General features: G+C 45.4%; 2 protein-coding genes across 3 annotated transcripts in view; one reads left to right on the top strand and one right to left on the bottom strand.

The window, feature by feature from the left end:
* The window catches only part of eipr1 (EARP complex and GARP complex interacting protein 1), a 69,983-nt gene extending 69,497 nt beyond the window's left edge, over positions 1 to 486 (bottom strand). Inside the window, exons 1-2 of one of the 2 annotated variants that reach the window (XM_029713821.1) lie at positions 360 to 486; positions 170 to 230 (exon numbers count right to left, since the gene is read on the bottom strand). In XM_029713821.1, the coding sequence (XP_029569681.1) occupies positions 170 to 211 (42 nt within the window). In that variant the 5' untranslated portion in view covers positions 212 to 230; positions 360 to 486. Of the gene's footprint in view, positions 1 to 169 lie in introns of both variants that reach the window. The other variant, XM_029713820.1, reaches the window with a different exon arrangement.
* Positions 481 to 18,458, top strand: trappc12 (trafficking protein particle complex subunit 12). The gene is made up of 12 exons (XM_029713819.1): positions 481 to 550; positions 913 to 2,264; positions 2,384 to 2,500; positions 9,793 to 9,906; positions 10,245 to 10,383; positions 11,499 to 11,611; positions 11,753 to 11,825; positions 12,668 to 12,741; positions 14,128 to 14,226; positions 14,318 to 14,418; positions 14,684 to 14,771; positions 17,559 to 18,458. Exons 2-12 carry the CDS (start codon positions 924 to 926, stop codon positions 17,799 to 17,801), a joined length of 2,502 nt encoding a protein of 833 aa, XP_029569679.1. The 5' UTR covers positions 481 to 550; positions 913 to 923; the 3' UTR covers positions 17,802 to 18,458.
* The last annotated feature ends 29 nt before the right edge of the window (positions 18,459 to 18,487 follow it).

Genomic DNA, 18,487 nt, shown 5'->3' with positions numbered 1-18,487 from the left:
AACAAGATAGATACAATTGACACATTGTAAAATGAATGATATAATTGCAAAGCAGCAATGTTGACATACATTGAATACAGCTCAGCTGTCACTGGGGTTAAATTCTTAGCTAGGGGGTTGTCTGACATAGCAATAACGTTATCAAGCAAATGCATGGAACTGACTGTACCTGAAATTCGAGGCCGTATATGACAGGTGCATCGTCCTCCATTTCCCACGTCTGATGCAAGCTTATGATTATTGATAGAAAGCGTAACGTTTAATTTGAGGTTTCACAAATAAGCTGCTTGTACTGGTTATCCATCACCTCACTGGACGTTATTATAGTTCCGCAAACGTAAAAATGAGTACTTACGTACCGTATAGTAAATGCCCGTAAATATGTTTGGAAAAAGCTGATATTTATGTTTTAAAATGCGTAAAATCTTCAAGAATACCTATTTAACAGTTGCGTATGAAATTTCATCCCTCTAGGACCCCGTACATTTCACTTCCTGGAAAACTAACGCAGGCGCACTATTGCCGTAACTGTCATCGTTCCTAAGCAAAGGTAACGTAAAGCTTTTTTGTTAACATTTATTCGTTTACAGCTTGACAGGAGATTCTGATGCATCGCTACATGTGATTTCTGTGAACAAGTGTTTGGTATTAATAATTTTATGAAACTAAATAATGTCCCGTTTCTCCATTTGAAGCACTGTTAACTTAGCTTAACAAGCTAGTTAAATAGCTGGCTAGCTAGCCAAGCAGTTAGCATATCGTCATCACGCAACAACCACAACAATCTTCTACTATAGCCCAGTTTAAGAAATACCAAATGCATTACCTATACTTTAACGCACATACTTACAAATCCATGTTATTTTTTCTATTTCTTTCTACTTTATTTCCCCGTGCTATGCTATTCCTCAGGGCAAAGAATCATGGACAACAACGAGACTCCTGCCCAGAGGCCAGTCACCCTGGACATCACAGGGGCAGTGGAGGTTAAACCCAGCCTGAGTGAAGCCCCTATCTCTCCAGAGCCATCCCTCCTTCCCTCCTCTGATGTCCATTTCCAGGAGGAGAGCATCGACCTGGGGGGCGAGTCCTTCGTCACTCCCGAGGAGGATAGCCACAGCACGCCCTCAGAGAGCCTGATGGACAAGCTCAATGACCAGATGATGGAGAGTGTCATGATCTCTGACTCCCCCAACAACAGTGAGGAGGACGATGTGGTTCCCATGGACAACCTGCTGGAGCAGTTTGAGGAGAGGGAGGAGGAGCCAGCAGCAGCAGTGGTTAAAGAAACCTTAGTGGAGGAAGAGAAGGAGGAGGAGAAAGTGGATGATCTGATTGGACAAGACACTACTGAGATCAAGATCGAGGCTGCGATGATGCAGACAAGTCCAGTAGCCTCTAGTCCTGAGGAACCATTGGAGAATGTGAAACAGAAGCTAACCACTGATGACCAGGACGTTATCACTGTCTGTGTCTCTGCTGTAACCCCAGAGGACACCACCCCCAGCTCAGGCAGCCCCAAGCCTGAGGCAGCAGCCCTGGAAGCCAGCAGCAAAGAGACCACATCAAAGGATGAATCCATCCCTGTGTGCACCATCTTCAGCCAGGGCAGCCAGCCCAAAGCCCAGGCCCTGGTGCCGGATGGCTTCCAGCCTACCCTCATTAAATCTCCCAGCTTCAGTAGTGGCACCGGGGGGAGCACAGAGATTACCCCCAGTCAACTGGCTCCCCTGGTCTGCCAGCCCAGCCCCAGCCTCAGCAAGTTCTTCTCTGACAGTGGCCATGTCAACCCGGCTACTGACTTCTTTGACTCCTTCACCACCTCCTCCTTCATCTCTGTCAGCAACCCCAACGCAGAGTCCCCAAAGTCAGCCGCCCCACCCGAACGCCAGCTCTCTGCTTCCTCTGGGTCCTCTCTGTCCACCCCTGGGCTAACGGAGTCTGGCATCCCCACCCCTAGCTCCTTCATTGGGCCTATCCAGACTGAAGCCACCCCCAGGCCTCTTCAACAGGCTCCAGTAGAGCCAGCCCCGGCCACAGCCCCTCCTCAGCCCTTCACCCAGCTGCAGGCAGTGTTCTCGGGGGGAGATGACCCGTTTGCCACGGCTCTGAACATGAGTGAGGCTGATAAGAGGTACGATGCCTGGCTGCCTTCTGAGGAGACCAGGAAGGTGCTGATCTCCATGGCAACACAGCAGTACAGCCAGGTGTTTGTGGAGAGGGAGAGACTGGCCATGCCCGGACTCAAGTTTGACAACCTGCAGGTGGGTTAGCTTGCCATTTGCCCATAGAGCTGGGGTTCCATACATGTTGATATCTAGTCACTTTCTCCTGGCCCTAACTGATTGTGACCACTGACCAGTCCTGTGTGTGTGTGTTTCAGGGTGATGCTGTGAAGGACCTGATGGTGCGTTTAATGGGGGAGCAGGCAGCTATGAAGAGACAGGTCCTTACAGCCAACTCTGTAGAACAGTCCTTCCTGGGCCTCAAACAACTCATTGTGAGTCACTGCGTGCATGTTAATGTGTTTGTGTGAACAGGTATTTTATACATCTATATGTAACAGCCTTGTTGGAAATGACTTTCATGGCAGCTTGGTTTACCCATACTTTAAAAAATATATAATAATTCGCCTTTGCATTCCCCTCCATTTGAAAGAACTAGGATGCACAGAAAACGCTTGCACTTCTACTTATTCAGTGAGTGAAGACCGCGTAAATTGCTGTTTGCATGTAGCAGATACGCTTGGGACATTCTATGATGACTACCTAGAGTATGCCTCACCTCCCTCATTGAATGGTTGTTAATAGCACAGCCCCATAAAATTGCCTACAATTTCTCTGGTTCACCTGTCTCCCCTATCCTTCCATAAAACATGTAAATTAGTCTGCATAGTGACCTCTCCTCCTCCATGACCTCATTCTCCTCTTTCCTCCCCTCCGCCCGTCTTAGCTGCGGACCCGCAAATACCCCTGACCTGACTTGGTATTTAAAGCGTATGCACTGTAGCGGAGGGAGGGAGAGGGAGATCGATCCTCCAGGCTTTGAGTTCTCTCTCCTGCTGTGCTGATGTCTAATGCATGGGAGCTGTTTGCATATTTCAAAGCCTTCTGCTCACACACACACCTGGCACTGGGCTGCGGTCCGCCAGGAATACACACACACACACACACACACACACACACACACACACACACACACACACACACACACACACACAGAGATTGTGAGTGAGGCAGGTCTGCTGAAATATCAATGGGTTTTGCTCCTCCACTGTGGCCCTCACAGCTCCAGCCGGCCCAGCCTATCAACCTGACACTGATCAATAGTTATGATTGATTGCACCGAATTTGAGACAGTTGGGTGGTCTGTTTCTCCATTCGCTTGGTGTATGTTGGCATGGTGTGTGTTAGTGTTAATGGCCTACTTTTGCATGTTTTTTGGGAGGGAAGGGTTCTATATTATGCCCTATATGTATAATTATGTACATGTTACAATTGTATAACATTGAGGTCCTTGAAAATAACAATTAAGTGTTTGAAAAGGCCCTATGAGCCCTGCTTAATAAAGAATATATGGTCCGAGGGCTATGTTGTTATGGGCCAATTTTCATATATTCACTTTCACACATTCGGAGCTGTGTGAAAATCTTTATTTTTGTTTGAAACCATTTTGAAATGTTTATCGCAATGTCACACATTGGCCCCATTTGTTTATAGAAAGACTCATTTATAGATTATGGTAATTCCTCTTAACATAATTTACTGAATTCCCATATTCACTTTGAAGACGTTAGAATAACTGTCCACATGTACTTTTCCTCAGCCAACAAGATGAGTAATGAACAGCAAAATCACTAGCCTATGTCAATTTACTATCCCCCATAGTAGAAAAGTTGACCTATTCTATTGGTCAGTTTGTCATTCCATGCGAGAAAGAAATAGATTACTCCAAACCGACTCCGGGACAGTTTCAGGACGATAGAGCAGAAATTCATACAACCAGTACATAAAAAAAACTTTAAAAAGCAATGAGGCTGATGCAACAGATCAGAATGTTTACCTTAAAATGTTGATAAAATATTATTTCTTCACATTGTAAGCGCAGCGATGTGTACACGGCAGTAGGCTACGCACAAATGTTCGTTCCATAATGCAATTAGCGGGAAAATTACAGAGATGAGAATATCCGTTAGAAATGTTGAACAATTGGAGATCTAAAGATGCAATAATTAGCGTGCCTACGTTGCCTATGCACTTGAATGGTGAATGGGAAGTTCGCTTCAAATTCCAGTTGAGAAATAAAAATAGCAGCTCTTTTTAATCATGGCCATGAGAACGGTTTTTAACACACAATTGCATATAGAATTGTGCAATGATTTGGCTTAAAAGCACATGTTCACTCCAGCAGCAACAGTAGCTTCAGCAGCAGCTCTTGTGCTGTCTGACAGATTTCCCGCTCTGTATCTATGTGCTCTGAACGTGTGATAAATAAGAATCATAACGACGAACAAAAATAAACACTCACCAATGTAACTCCACAAAATGATGCATATGAATCTATAGACGATAAGCATGACCGGTCAAATGTATTTACGTCGACTGGTATTTCCACCAATGAATAGGATAAAAAGCATCTAGCAATGGGATTTTTTTCTTCTTCTCCCAGACAATTGGCCTGCTCCAATTCCATTTATTGGCTATTAGAAACCCTGGTGTGTGTGTGTGTGTGTGTGTGTGTGTGCACACAGAGCTATGTTTACCTTGGGCTTGTAGTGACTAATTAGATGTGCCCTATGGCTGTATAGAGATGTGTGTGAGTCTTCCCTCTGGCGTGTGTGTGTGTGTGTGTGTGTGTGTGTGTGTACTCCCTCCTGATTCTGGGGGCTGCTGGCAGTGACTCATGCTGCAGTGCCAGAGTGTGACTGCACCCACTGCCACCACACTCCCTCTGAGAGAACACACAAACGCTGGCTGTCACAGATGGAGGGAGGAGCACAGAGATTATGGAAGGGAAGAACAGAGGAGAGGGAGAGGAAGGACGAGGGAGAAGAGATGGGAAGGGAGGAAGAGAGCTATTAGGCTGGGAAAGAAGAGAGATGAGGGGAGGGGAAGCGAGGGATAAAAAGGAGGAAACAGCCTCTGTGGAGAAGAGCGAGGCTTTGAGAACAGATGCTGCGTTCTCTCTCTCTCTCTCTCTCCCCCATCCCCCGCTGATACATACATACATACAGACAGACAGTGGTGATATACACCACTGAGAGAACATTATTTGTAGGCGAGCTCCGATAATAATATTATTAACACCACCTGAACATACAGTAACTGAGTCCAAATATCATAGCTCCACACTTTGACTTGAAATGGAACTGACCCAAACCCTGTTGAATGTTGGTGTTGTAGAGGGAGAGCCGGATCCTCTTTCTCGCTGCTTGGTTAACTGTCCTCTATCCCTCAGGATGTCTCTCCCTCCCATCCCTCTCTCTACCCTTCCTTTGAGAGCTAGTGACCCGTCTGTCCTCTCCCCTGTGTCGGCCCGTCAGCATTTCCCCTCTTGCTCAGCAGGGCTCAGAGACTTTTTCTCTCTCTCTCTCTTCTCTCCCTCTCATCCCTTCCTCATTTCCTCTAAGGCTTGTGTTGTGACCCATCTCTTGTCTCTTGTGGCCAATGTCAGCTGGCCAATGCCTCCTCTTGCTCAGCATTACCCATGGCCTCTCTCCTTCCCTCCCTCTGGTGACCTGTCCCCCCCCCCCCCCCCCCTCTCTCTCTCTCTCTCTCCCCATAGTGATATTGGCCTAGGGCTTATATTTCTCTCATCTCTCTCCCTCCGGTGACCTGTCTCCTCTCTCTCCCTGTGGCTGGTCAGCGTCCCCGCTCTCTCAGCAGGGCCCTGGGCTGGTTAATCTGTCACTCTGATTAACCACCTCTCTCCTTCCTTCTCTCCATCCCTCTCTTCCTCTGGGGCTGATGACCTCCCTCTCTCCCTAGTGTGCTGGTGTCTGGGCCTGGGGCCAGGCCCGTCTGTGCCGGGGCCATATGTCCAGTGGAGGAAGGGGGCCGGGGGAGGTATGATTAGCATCATCCCCACCTTCCTCCCACCTTGGCTGGGTCAGCCTTGGCCTTGACGCTCCCTCCCCTCAGTAACCATATTGACCTGCATTATACAGTAGCTACCTGGAGGTGTGCAGCAGAGTTGTCATTACCTCAACCCATTACAACATTGAGACCTGGACTAGCTGTGTCAGCTGTTTGTCGTATGCTATAGCAGTCAGTGCTCTTCAGCGCTGGTCCTGGGCATAAGCACAGAGCGTGGCAATGTAGCTACAGCTAGGTACTGAGTTTTGTAAAAGGGAGAATGAGGCCTTTAAATCCATCTGTGGACGACGTCATCAAACACAGTCACCCAAAGGAACGCTGTTCAGAACTCTTCCCAGAGACAGCCATTACAGGGTTATACAGAGTTGCTATGCAATCCCTACTAAGCTAGTTACTTCAAAATTCCTTCATGTCAGTCATGTGATCTATACCATTGTCCCAGGGCTATAGATGTCTGGATCCCTTCAAAAAGAAACTACTGTGGTCTTTAGAACAGTCAGCCAGTCAGTCCATCCTCTTGGCCTGGAGGCAAAGCCCTGGACTGGCACTCAGGGCCACTGCTACAAGGCCTACAGCCCTTCACCAAACCATCAAAGACAAGTTAGCCACTACCAATGCCTTAGAGATGCTAGTGTGTTTTGCATACTACCTTTCTTTTGTCTCTCCCCTCTGTATTCATTCAAAATGCTGGGGCTAAATTGAAGTGGCACAGGAGCTTAGTTTGTTAGGCAGAACAGGGCGAGTAGCCTTTCTACTGTGTTTGGCTGGAGGCTGGCGTCTCACGAGAACCCTGGCAGTGGGTGTGCAGTGAGCTTCGCTTCAGGGAGTTTTTACTTCACCAAAGGAAAATCTCTAAAACTTGTGATCTTCAACACAATTTAAGAATCCTCGCCCCTTTTAAACCCGTGACGCTGCTAATTGCGAACACAGCCTCGTGTTTGTTTCTGTGTGTTTCGTATGAGTAGGGAATCCAGTGGTATTCTATTGAAGTAGTAGGCTGTAGTGAAGTCTCTCTGTTCTTCTCCTATGGGGTGGGGATGGAGCTCCCTGGCGGGGGCCCAAGGCCTGGTTGGTTACACTGGCTCTGGAGTCTCTCGCTGTTGCCCCGTCAGAACTGTGGCTAGTCAAGCAGACACTAGCTACTTGTCATCCTCTTGGTTCTCTCTCCCCCAGCTGTGTGCGTGCGTGAGATGCTTGCTACACGTCTGCAGTACTCACAAGAGCTTCTGTTGAACCTTTTTTAATTTAATTTTTTTTAAATCAGGTGAATAAAAAGGGATGAGCTGAAAGGAAGCTCATACTTCTGCCTCCCTGGTGGCTGTGCGTGAACACTATGCATGCAAACTGTGGCTAATGCACTTCCTTCCCCAGTGCGAGGGACAGGAGTTTTAATTTAGGCCTGCACTGTGGCCCTGCTCAGTACACATTCTGCGTCCAGCCGCGTTTCCCCATTTAAATATCACTCGATATAATCAGCAACTTCTCTGTCTTAATGCATCCTCATTTGATTTAGGAGGATCCGATTGGCTCTTATTGCAGAGTAATATGAGCGGAGGTAAATTATACAGAAAAAATATATTAACACAGCATGTAAAGTGTTGGTCCCATGTGTCACGGGCTGAAATAAAAGATCCCAGAAATGTTCCATACGCACAAAAACATTTTTTTTGGTCAAATTTGTTTACATCCCTGTTAGCGAGCATATCTGCATTCCCAGTCATGTGAAATCCATAGATTAGAGCCTAATGCATTTATTTCAATGAACTGATTTCCTTCTATGAACTGTAACTCAGTAAAAATCTTTGAAATTGTTGCATGTTGCGTTTTTTAAATATTTTTGTTCAATATATTAGTCATGGCATATCACTCTACTGTTCTCTCTCTCACCTCTTCTAATAGAATGTTCTCACACTTGGGATTATTGATGCTGTTGGGTATGCATGGGTGTGGGATGGCACTCACTAACATCAGTCTTGGTGGGTCGTTCCATGTCATTTCAGCAAGCCATGACACCCACCATCTCAGATTGCTCTGAAATCATTTCTGTCGTTAGAAACAGAAGATTAGCGTTCCTGCAACATTATTTTTGTTGGGAAATAATTAGATTTTGATCATTAGAAATTAACCTAATTGATTGCACCCAAATTAGCCATTTGAATTTATAGGATTCATATATCCAATGAATATAGTACCTCACATACGATTTGGACCTAATTTTTTGTTCTAACAATGAGATTCTAAAAAGCCTCCCACACCAAACCCACCCCCCACCCACCCCAACAACGAGTATCAGTTGCAGGAATGCTAATCTTTTCTTTCTAACAACAGAAGACATTTAGAAACAATCTAGATGGTGGGTGTCGATCCTCTTTCTTGTGCTTTTTGAGATGGCACGACCCCTTGTTGAAAACCCTTACTGTCCCTCTCCTGAACACTAACTCACAGCCCTCTAATTCTTGAAACAAGTAGCCTACCTCACCGTGCAGGGAACAGAGGTGGGGAACGGGACCCCATTGTTTACACGCTCCTCTGTTACCACTTCTGGAGCTTTCCAGTTGCATCACCAACAGTTCCCTCCTCTCTGAAGTTGTGCGTGTGCCTGTATTGGGTGTGAAATAACGTGTGACTTGCAGGCTATCCCTCTCTTCTGCTGGTCATTATCAGTCCTCTTAACGGGACTATGGAAAAGTTGTGCCGATACTAAACCAGGCACCCCTTTTGGAGACTTGGTGCCACTACATTATGGGATATGGTTGATATAATAAGGGTCGTGCGAGTGTATGCATGTACAGTATAGGGTTGTGCGAGTGTATGCATGTACAGTATAGGGTTGTAAAACTCAGGTAACTTTCCCCCAACTCCCTGGGGACTGCCGTGGGTTCTGTCTCAGTGGCTGCAGCTGCTTTTGGCCATCTCCATGTCTCTCGTTTTCAGCTTCATTTCACCCCCTAATGAAGATTTAGAGGCACCAGGGACACTGGCATGGGGGAGAGGGAGGGAGTGTGTGTGGAAGAGTGAGAGGGGGGAGGAAGGATGTCTTTCATTGTCCCAGTGAAATTGTCATCACTAATTAACACAGCCACAAAGTCAAAATTGGCTACAAAAATGTAGGCATAAGGTTCAGTGTTGCTTAGGTTAGGTTTACAATACATTTTTAAGTAGAGAAATTGTAGAAATGGGTGTGGTTTAGCCATAATTATGACTTTGTGGGTGTGTTTTAACTAATGACAACCCAGTGTAATCTCCCATGATGGAACCCCACCTGTGCTCCAGTATAGGAAGAAAGCTGTCTGTTGTGACTGGGCTCTCCCTCTATTCACTCAACAGATCTAGCTTGCATTCCTCTCCTCTCTGTTCTTCTATTCTCCTCTTCTATTCTCCTAATCCTCTGCTGCCTAATTAGCTGGCTGGCTGTGATGAATGGCCGTGCAGTGAAAACCCAATCTCTGGGCTGACCTTGTCATCCTTACTGATTGGGAGGCTCGACTCCACACACCCTCTTATGCCCCTCCGTCCCCTGTCTATGGCTGCCCTGGATCCTTACCACTAATACCACCAGTCATAAACTCACTTGACAATGCTATGGTTGGCATCTCTGGTTGGTTAACTTTAGCGGTCACTGTGTCCTGTGTGTGTGTGCGCCTGTCCTCTCACCTTGTCTGTTGGTTTTGTTGTAACGGCTCCTCTGTCCCTGTAGAGCACGAAGAACTGGCGTGCTGCGGTGGACCTGACAGGCAGACTGCTGACAGCTCATGGTCAGGGCTACGGTAAGGCTGGCCAGCCCTCCAGCCACAACACTGACTCACTACAGGTACCTGTGTGTCTGTCTGTAAATGTTTCCGTTTGTCTTTGGCAATACAAGTGCAATACTGGTGCACATGCCTGTATGTGTGAGAGTGGTTTGTGTGTGTAAGTCACGTATCTGATCACGTATGTAGCTAAGTGTCGGTACAGTGTGTATGGGGAATAGAGGTAAGACTAACGTGCGTGCGTGTGTGTGGTAGAGGAGCGGATGGGGGTGAAAGCCAGGAGCTGCCTGCATGAATTAGACTCAGGATGACAAGAGTGGGCTGACACACACACACTCACAGAGAGGGTTGGGGAGGGGGGGGGAACAGGCTAGGATGACAGGATTGTGTGTTGTTGCAGCTGTGGTTTGTTCGCCTGGCCCTGCTCACCAAGCTGAGCCTGTTCCAGAACGCTGAGATGGAACTGGAGCCGTTTGGAAACCTGGACCAACCTGACCTCTACTATGAATACTATCCTACCGTATACCCTGGGAGGAGAGGTACACACCATCTATACTTAAAATACTAACCAAACTCTCTGACCCCCCCCCCCCCCCCCCGATCAAACCATAGAAATCCCCAGCCCTGCTAACAACCAAAGACAACACTTTATTTCAGTGCCACTGTTGTTTTTCCCTTTTAACTCTGCATGAGCAGCTCTCTGATGTAGTGCCATTGCTTTAGTCTTTACAGCCCTAGGGTTTACTATAGTAGAGGCAATTGCTGTAGAGTCATGGCCGCGGACACACAGACAGCGAGAGAACCGAGGTGAACGCTTGAAGCGACACCACACAGCAGTCCAAGGGGAGAGCAGATTGAATTTCCATTCCTCAATATTAAATGCTTTGTGATGCCCTAGGTGGCTACAGATACTGGCAGCAGTTTCCTGCCTGGCATCAAAGATTGACATCTGAAGGTCTGCTGCCCCCATCCAATATCTATTATCCATGATCTAACTCTTAGAAGGAACATTAGTGAGCGCCAAGCATATCCTCTCAAACAACCAGCAGGATATACTGTTTAAAAAAACCGAATCGGTTATTCATTTGTTTACAAAGTGAGAGGGAAAAGTTTTTTTTTTTTTTTTTAAAGGCAACTTGAATAGTTTTATTTTCTATCTGCATCAACAAGTCATAGTTTCACTAAACGATGGGATGTACTTTCATTTAGTTCACTCTTTCTACACGAAGCCGACAAGTCCGATGTTTCTTTAGGTCATCAGGGTGAAACGAGTTTAACCCCTGACCCTTAGTACTCCAGAACATGGCTGTTCTCTCTGTAAAGCTGTAGATAGGAGTCGTGGGTGTTTTCATGGGTGCTGCTGATTACCAGAGAATCTCTACACAGACAGCGACAGACAGACCGAGACGGTGCTTCCTCTGTAGCTATCAAAGAGCCAGAGATCAAAGGCTCAAAGCTCAGGCACATGTCTCACTGCTCACCTCTAGGTAGGGCCTTCGTTCCTCAGGAGAGGGGTGAGAGGAAGAGAGTGTTGGATAAAGGGGGAGAGGAGGCTTCCTGCTTTGCAACACACGTTTCTCAACGCCATCTGTACATTTCATCTGTGGGAGTTTGTGAATGACATATGTGTGAAGATTCTCTCTCGCTCTTTCAGGCTCCATGGTTCCGTTCTCGATGCGGGTGCTGCATGCAGAGCTGCCTCAGTACCTGGGGAAACCACAGGAGTCTCTGGACAGACTACACAGCATGAGGACTGTCTGTCAGACCGTGAGTTCACACACACACCAACTTTCTCTCGTGTCCTCCCTCGCTTTTGTTTTCTTCCAATAAAGTCAGTGATGCGTTGAAAAATAATGACTACCTTGTTTACAATGTGTCCCCTTTTTAAAACGCTGTCTCTCCTGATAGATCCTGGAGAACCTTGAGCAGGGCTTGGCTGAGGATGGCAGCATGATCAACCTCACCCAGGAGAACAGACACGGTACGGTACAGAACAGTGTCTAGTCCCCACCTGTCCTACACTATCTGAGAGAGTGGCGTAAACCCACACTCGATACCCAGTGTTATTCAACCTCCGCAATCCTCTTCCCAGTGAAGCCACTAATTTGCTGTCAGACCTTTGTTTTATATTAAAGGAACTTATTAAATGGGCATAGACCATTGAGACAGTCGGTTTTGAGTCGTGAGAAAGCAATCAATACATAAGACATGGCCAACTTTTCAATAATTGGTTCATCGTACTGTTCAGATGCAGAGGGATCTGGTAGTTGCACCTCACTCCTTTGTCAGTCTCTCTCTCTCTGCTTCTCTTCCTACGCGCTCAATAACAAAGACTAGCACATCTCAATAGACCCCCACTGAGTGATGGCCTCAGTCAGGAGAACACACACACACAGGTTCACTACACACACACACAATGATATGCCTGTACACACAATCCAGTCCATACACATTCACGCATATGAACACGCACATCCTGCTGCAGATGAGCGCAAACAAGCCCACTGACAGCCTATACAATCAGCCTGAGGATAGAAAGAGGGAGTGTGTGGGAGAGGGAGTTGCAGCGTCTTCCCTCCCTTCTCAGACAAATGATGATGTTGATGGGAATACTAGTGTGATGAGGGGTAGTTGGACAGAGAGATGGGAGAGAAAGGGAAGGAGGTGCTGAATTTGCTCTCCCATGCTTCTGCTGTGTTATATTCAACTTTGTTTTTGTACAGTGAAATATTGATTCAATGAATGGTCCCACAATGCTAGAATTGCCCAGGTAAATAAATCAACAGGTCTGAAATGAAACCAAGGTGTCCTCCTTTGTTGCAGCATCTCTTCAGCTGTGGAAGTCTCGTCTGAGTCGGGTCATGTACGCCATGGCTAACTGTCTACTCATGATGAAGGTATGTGTTCCGCGTGTGTGTGTGTGGGGGGTGGGGGAGGGACTATAACGGCAGCACAGAGCAACCAGAGTCCCCTGTGGGTGTATGCGCACACACACACACCAACTGTAACACACACATTCATTGACGTATTTGCCCAGTCACATATTCACACACATGCCCGTCCATGGCTGTCAGGAAGCTCGCGGAGGAATGGATAACTAGCAAGCCACATGTACACACACACACACACACACACACACAGGCTAATAAAGGCTTATTGGGTTTTAGCAGCATTGTTTTGGTGCATAGTGAGTAAACGTGTTCGGAGAGGTCTTCTCGGGTGTGTGTTTTATTATATAAGGAGAGATGCCGTTTGTCTGGTTCAGTCCTCTTCATTCTGCCTTCCCCTCAGTCCAGCCCTCTGTCTAGATACCCATGCTGACAGTGGAACAGCCAGGCGGACGCTAGCCTGAGCATATCCTGCACCAAGACACCTGTCTGTCCTGCCCGTTCAAAACATCTACTTCAATATCATCACCCAGAGTCTAGACCAAATGAGGGAACGGTGAAACACAAAGCTATCCTGTAACAGAACCACCATTCGGGATGATCTGACTATCATGGATTGGAGTTGTAATGTAATTGGCAGATGCAGAGTAAAACACAGTGTTCGCCTGACATCCACAAGACATTTGATAAGTTCCTTCGATGAAGACGGCATTCATCATGTTTAATGGCCCTCTATACCAGGGTTATTCAACTCTTACACTGCAAGGTCCGGAGCCTCCTGCTTTTCTGTTCTACCTGATAATTAATTGCACCCACCTGGTATCCCAGGTCTAAATCAGTCCCTGATTAGAAGGGAACAATGAAAAAAATGCAGTGGAACTGGTGTCGAGGTTCAGAGTTTGTGGGCTCTATACTTTACTAGAGAATGCTGTCTAACAATGTTGCTTGTTCTTTCCTAGTGACAGTTGTGTGTAAAATGTTGTTTGTGTTGGTCTATAGATGTATGATGGCAGACCACAGGCTTCCCAGTAATATCCCATAGGATCACCCTGATTGGATTCTTTGTTAGTGGGAGATGGAGAAATAGAGGGACAGTGAGAAAGTGGGGAGTCATTCTGTACATAAGACCATAGAAAGAGACACAGCGCCATCTGCTGGTAGTAGCATTAATGTAAACACACACACTGCACCAACTCACTGACCTCTCTCCCATCCCCAGATTACATAGCAGCCATGCTCAGCAGTTCAGTCAGCATGTGAGCGATGTGATGTGTGGTAGAGAACAGCCATGGCTGGGGCACGGTGTGACCAGGGACACCTCGCCCTACTAATGGTCAATACACTTGATTAATTCTCACTCCGTCTGTCTCCCTGTCTCCCTCTCTATTTATCTAGGACTATGTTCTGGCTGTAGAGACATATCACTCCATCATCCAGTACGAGCCTCAGCAGAAAGTACAGCTGCTGAGTGGGATAGGACGCATATTCCTGCAGGTGAACACACACACACACCTTTTCTCTTTCAATTTCAACTCGTTTTTCCACAATATAATGCGTTTTGGTTTGAATTGTTATTTTTGACCAGATTGGAGACATTAAAACAGCCGAGAAGTATTTCCTAGATGTGGAGAAAGCCTCTCTGGAGAAGGGAAGTGGAACTACAGACACATGCGTTTTGATGAACAGGTACGAATCAGTGTGTCATAAATGATTCATTTATCTGTACTTCTGTCAGACTTCCCGTAGGGTGTGAGTAGGCACCGGGGTCACTTTGTGATGCTTCGCTAGGAGTTAAAATGGTGTCATTCACACTGTGTTGATTCACATTAGCTGTTAATTCCTGTCAGTTGGCCGACAGTCACATCTTCACACAGAATCACTGAAGTGACATTGTAATGTGATAGGTCTCTGTAGTAACCCAGCTGACCTGTGTGTGTGTTGTGTGGTTCAGGGCCTTCATCTACCTCAGTCAGAACAACTACTCAGAGGCACACTCCTCGTTCGCAGAAGTCCTAAAGATCGACCCCAAAAACCCTGTGGTAGGTCACGCAATCTACAACAATTTCTGACAACTATACGTGATTAAGACTTAACACATTTTATAGGATACATCGGAAGTTTTACTTTCCTAGAAGATTGTAAATGAATAAATGCACTGTGGTTTGAGGCAGATCTCACCCCTCGACTGCATGATATTTCCCCTCAAGCAAGAAAACAGCCTCCCTCTCTCCCCCTAAGGCAACATTATCTTCTCCCTAGACAAACAACGCCTTTCTTCCCTCTCCTCTGTGCAGAGCTCTTCTCCTTTCTTCCTCAGGCAAATTACTCTCTCCTCTCCGTAGATGAATAATAATTATTTCCCCACTCTCCTCAAGCCTTTGTCCCCTCTCCTCTTTACAAAAATGCCCTCTTTCCTCTCCCTGCAGGCAAAAAAACTCTCTGCTTTCTCTCCTGTCGACATACCCATATGAAAATATACTATAGTATACTATGCTCTAAATACTGTAGTATTACTATATACTGTAGTGTTTTTGCGGAAGTACACTAGTATTCATTGTAGTGTTTATGTACATGACTGTAGTAAAGTTTACTGTAGTAAAATCTATAGCATATACTGTAGTATTTATTATTTTATCGTTGACATAAAAGTGGGGGCTTTCTCCTTGAGGAAACCTACTGGGCAAATACTAAGAGCAAATGTTGCATAACATGTATAGTACCGGTCAAAAGTTTGGACACAACTCATGCAAGGGTTTTTCTTTATTTTCTACATTGTAGAATAGTAAAGACATCAAAATTATGAAATAACATATATCGAATCATGTAGTAACCAAAAATGTGATGGGATGGCGTATCGCTGCAGAAGACTGGTAGCCATACTGGTTAAGTGTGCCTTGAATTGTAAATAAATCACTGACAAGTGTCACCAGCAAAGCACCATCACACCACTTCCTCCATGCTTCACGGTGGGAACCACATGCAGAGATCATCCGTTCACCTACTCTGCGTCTCGCAGACACGGCAGTTGGAACCAAAAATCTCAAATTTGGACTCAGACCAAAGAACAGATTTCCACCGGTCTAATGTCCATTGCTTGTGTTTCTTGGCCAAAGCTAGTCTCTTCTTCTTATTGGTGTCCTTTTAGTAGTGGTTTCTTTGCAGCAATTCGACCATGAAGGCCCGATTCACACAGTCTCCTCTGAACAGTTGATTGTTGAAATGGGTCTTACTTGAACGCTGAAGCATTTATTTGGGCTGTAATTTCTGAGGCTGGTAACTCTAATGAACTTATTCTATGCAGCAGATGTAACTCTGGGTCTTCCTTTCCTGTGGCGGTCCTCATGAGAGCCAGTTTCATCATGGCACTTGGTTTTTGCAACTGCACTTGAAACTTTAAAAGTTCTTGACATTTTCCGGATTGACTGACCTTCATGTAATGATGGACTGTCATTTCTCTTTGCTTATTTGAGCTGTTCTTGACATAGCCCTATTTGGTAAAAGACCAAGTCCATGTTATCTTCTGTATACCACCCCTACCTTGACACAACACAACCGATTGTCTCAAATGCATTAAGGGAAGAAATTCCACAAATTAATTAAGGCACATCTCTTAATTTAAATGCATTCCAGGTGACTACCTCGTGAAGCTGGTTGAGATAATGCCAAGAGTGTGCAAAGCTTTCATCAAGGCAAAGGGTGGCTACTTTGAAGAATCTCAAATATAAAAGATTTGTTGAACACTTTTTTGGTTACTACATGATTCCAAATGTGTTATTTCATAGTTTGTCTTCCCTATTATTATACAATGTAGACAATTGTAGTCCAAACTTTTGACTGGTACTGTAGGTAGGACTTGAGTCTGCACTGATAGTTCAGAGCTTCTGCTCTTTTATAAAACCTGTAGCGAATGCAATATATGATCTATACTTGGATTAGGATTCTCAGTCATGGGTGGCACAAATTGGGATATGGGGAATGGGTGGAGCATACGTTAAAAAAAAATAGTATTACTATAGTTACGTTTTTTTGTGGACATTAATGTAGTATAGACGGGTTGGTTGTTTAGCAACAAAAATTACGTGTGTGCAACTATGGGCCAAAACAGACGGGGTTGGCATAGATTGTTGACAACATGTAAACTATATTTCATCTCCAATGTTTATTGAAAACAAATACATTTGCACAATGAGCACTTGTCTCTCAAATACATTGTTACACTTGTTGGTTGGCTAGCGAATTTGCCATATTAGCACTGACTTGAAATCAGTCAAAACAAGACATGGTATCAAGAACAAGATGAAACGAGTCACTTAAGATTCCCTACATGGCAGTTTCTTGTCATTGTTGTTTGCCGTCTGGCAATCCAGAACCACAACTACTCACGGACTTCTGCCCCATTTGAAGCGTGTGCATCGGTAACATGACGTTGTCAACTAACCCATCTATTTACAAGTGTTTTTGCAGATAATACTGTATTACATAGTATTCTCCAGTATACTACAAAATGCTATAGTAAACACTACACCATGTAGTATATAATTCTCCAGTATACTACAACATTCTAAAGTAAGCACTACATTATCAAACTATACTAGTGTGAAGTATAGTATTCTACAGTATACTACAAAATTCTATAGTAAGCACTTCATGGTCGAGGGTTACCACCGTGTATAGTATTCTACAAAATTATATAGTAAGTACTACACATGATCAAGGGATACTACAGTAGTAGAGTAATACCACTGCTTTCCCTTCACTTCTGAGGCCTTTCGGGCCTCTCTTCCTCTCCCTGCAAGCCAATAACCTCTCTCTCCTCTCCCCTACAGGCGAATAACAATGCAGCAGTGTGTCTGTTGTACCTGGGCCGTTTGAAGGAGTCGCTGAGACAGCTGGAGGGCCTTGTGCAACAGGACCCGGCCCTGTACCTCCACGAGAGCGTCCTTTTCAACCTGACCACCATGTACGAGCTGGAGTCGTCCCGCTCCACCCAGAAGAAACAGGCCCTGCTGGAGTCAGTGGCCTGCCGAGAGGGAGACAGCTTCAACACACAGTGCCTCAAACTGGTGTAGAGGGAACCAGGGCGGTATAGGACCCTTGTAGGTCACAAGGTTAGAGCAAAACAATTGCAAGAACAGGGGGCCATCAGGAGTGTGGCCTAGGCTTGAGTGTCATTACACTCCACTAAACAACATGGGCATTACCCTGCCTGAACTCCAGAGCAGGCACACACAACTATCCCACAGCACAGGCAAATCCACTCCCATATTATACTAGTAGTGATGGAAATTATCATGATTGTGTAACTCACAAGTGAATGCTGATAGGATATCTATGTGAATACATACAGTACAATGTTTTTAGACAAGGCAGACATTTTGTATTCCTGTGTGATTAAGACCTGAGTAAATCATGTTATTTTGTTCTGTAAAATCAACCACACTTAAAGGGTCTTCTGTAACTTTTTGAATGTGAGGGTCAATGATTGACTTGGCTCAGGATCCACCCCTCTCCACAAAAGGAATGTAAAATAGATATGGAATAATTCAACTGTACATATTATTTGTAGGGAAAATATATTAATGGAAAGTGTTATTATTAAATGAATTATCCCTTAAGTATAACTGTTTACATGTTGTGGTGTTGACCTGATTTTGTTGAAGTGTACTGTATTGCTCTGGATGTGAGAAAAGGAATCTTGTTTATTCAAATAAACTGAACTTGGTGTAGACCTTTTACAATGGTTATTGATTGAGAC

Source organism: Salmo trutta, chromosome 25, assembly GCF_901001165.1.
Source record: "Salmo trutta chromosome 25, fSalTru1.1, whole genome shotgun sequence".
In the NCBI taxonomy this organism is placed as follows: Eukaryota; Metazoa; Chordata; class Actinopteri; order Salmoniformes; family Salmonidae; genus Salmo; species Salmo trutta.
This window is presented reverse-complemented; position numbering and strand designations above follow the sequence as displayed.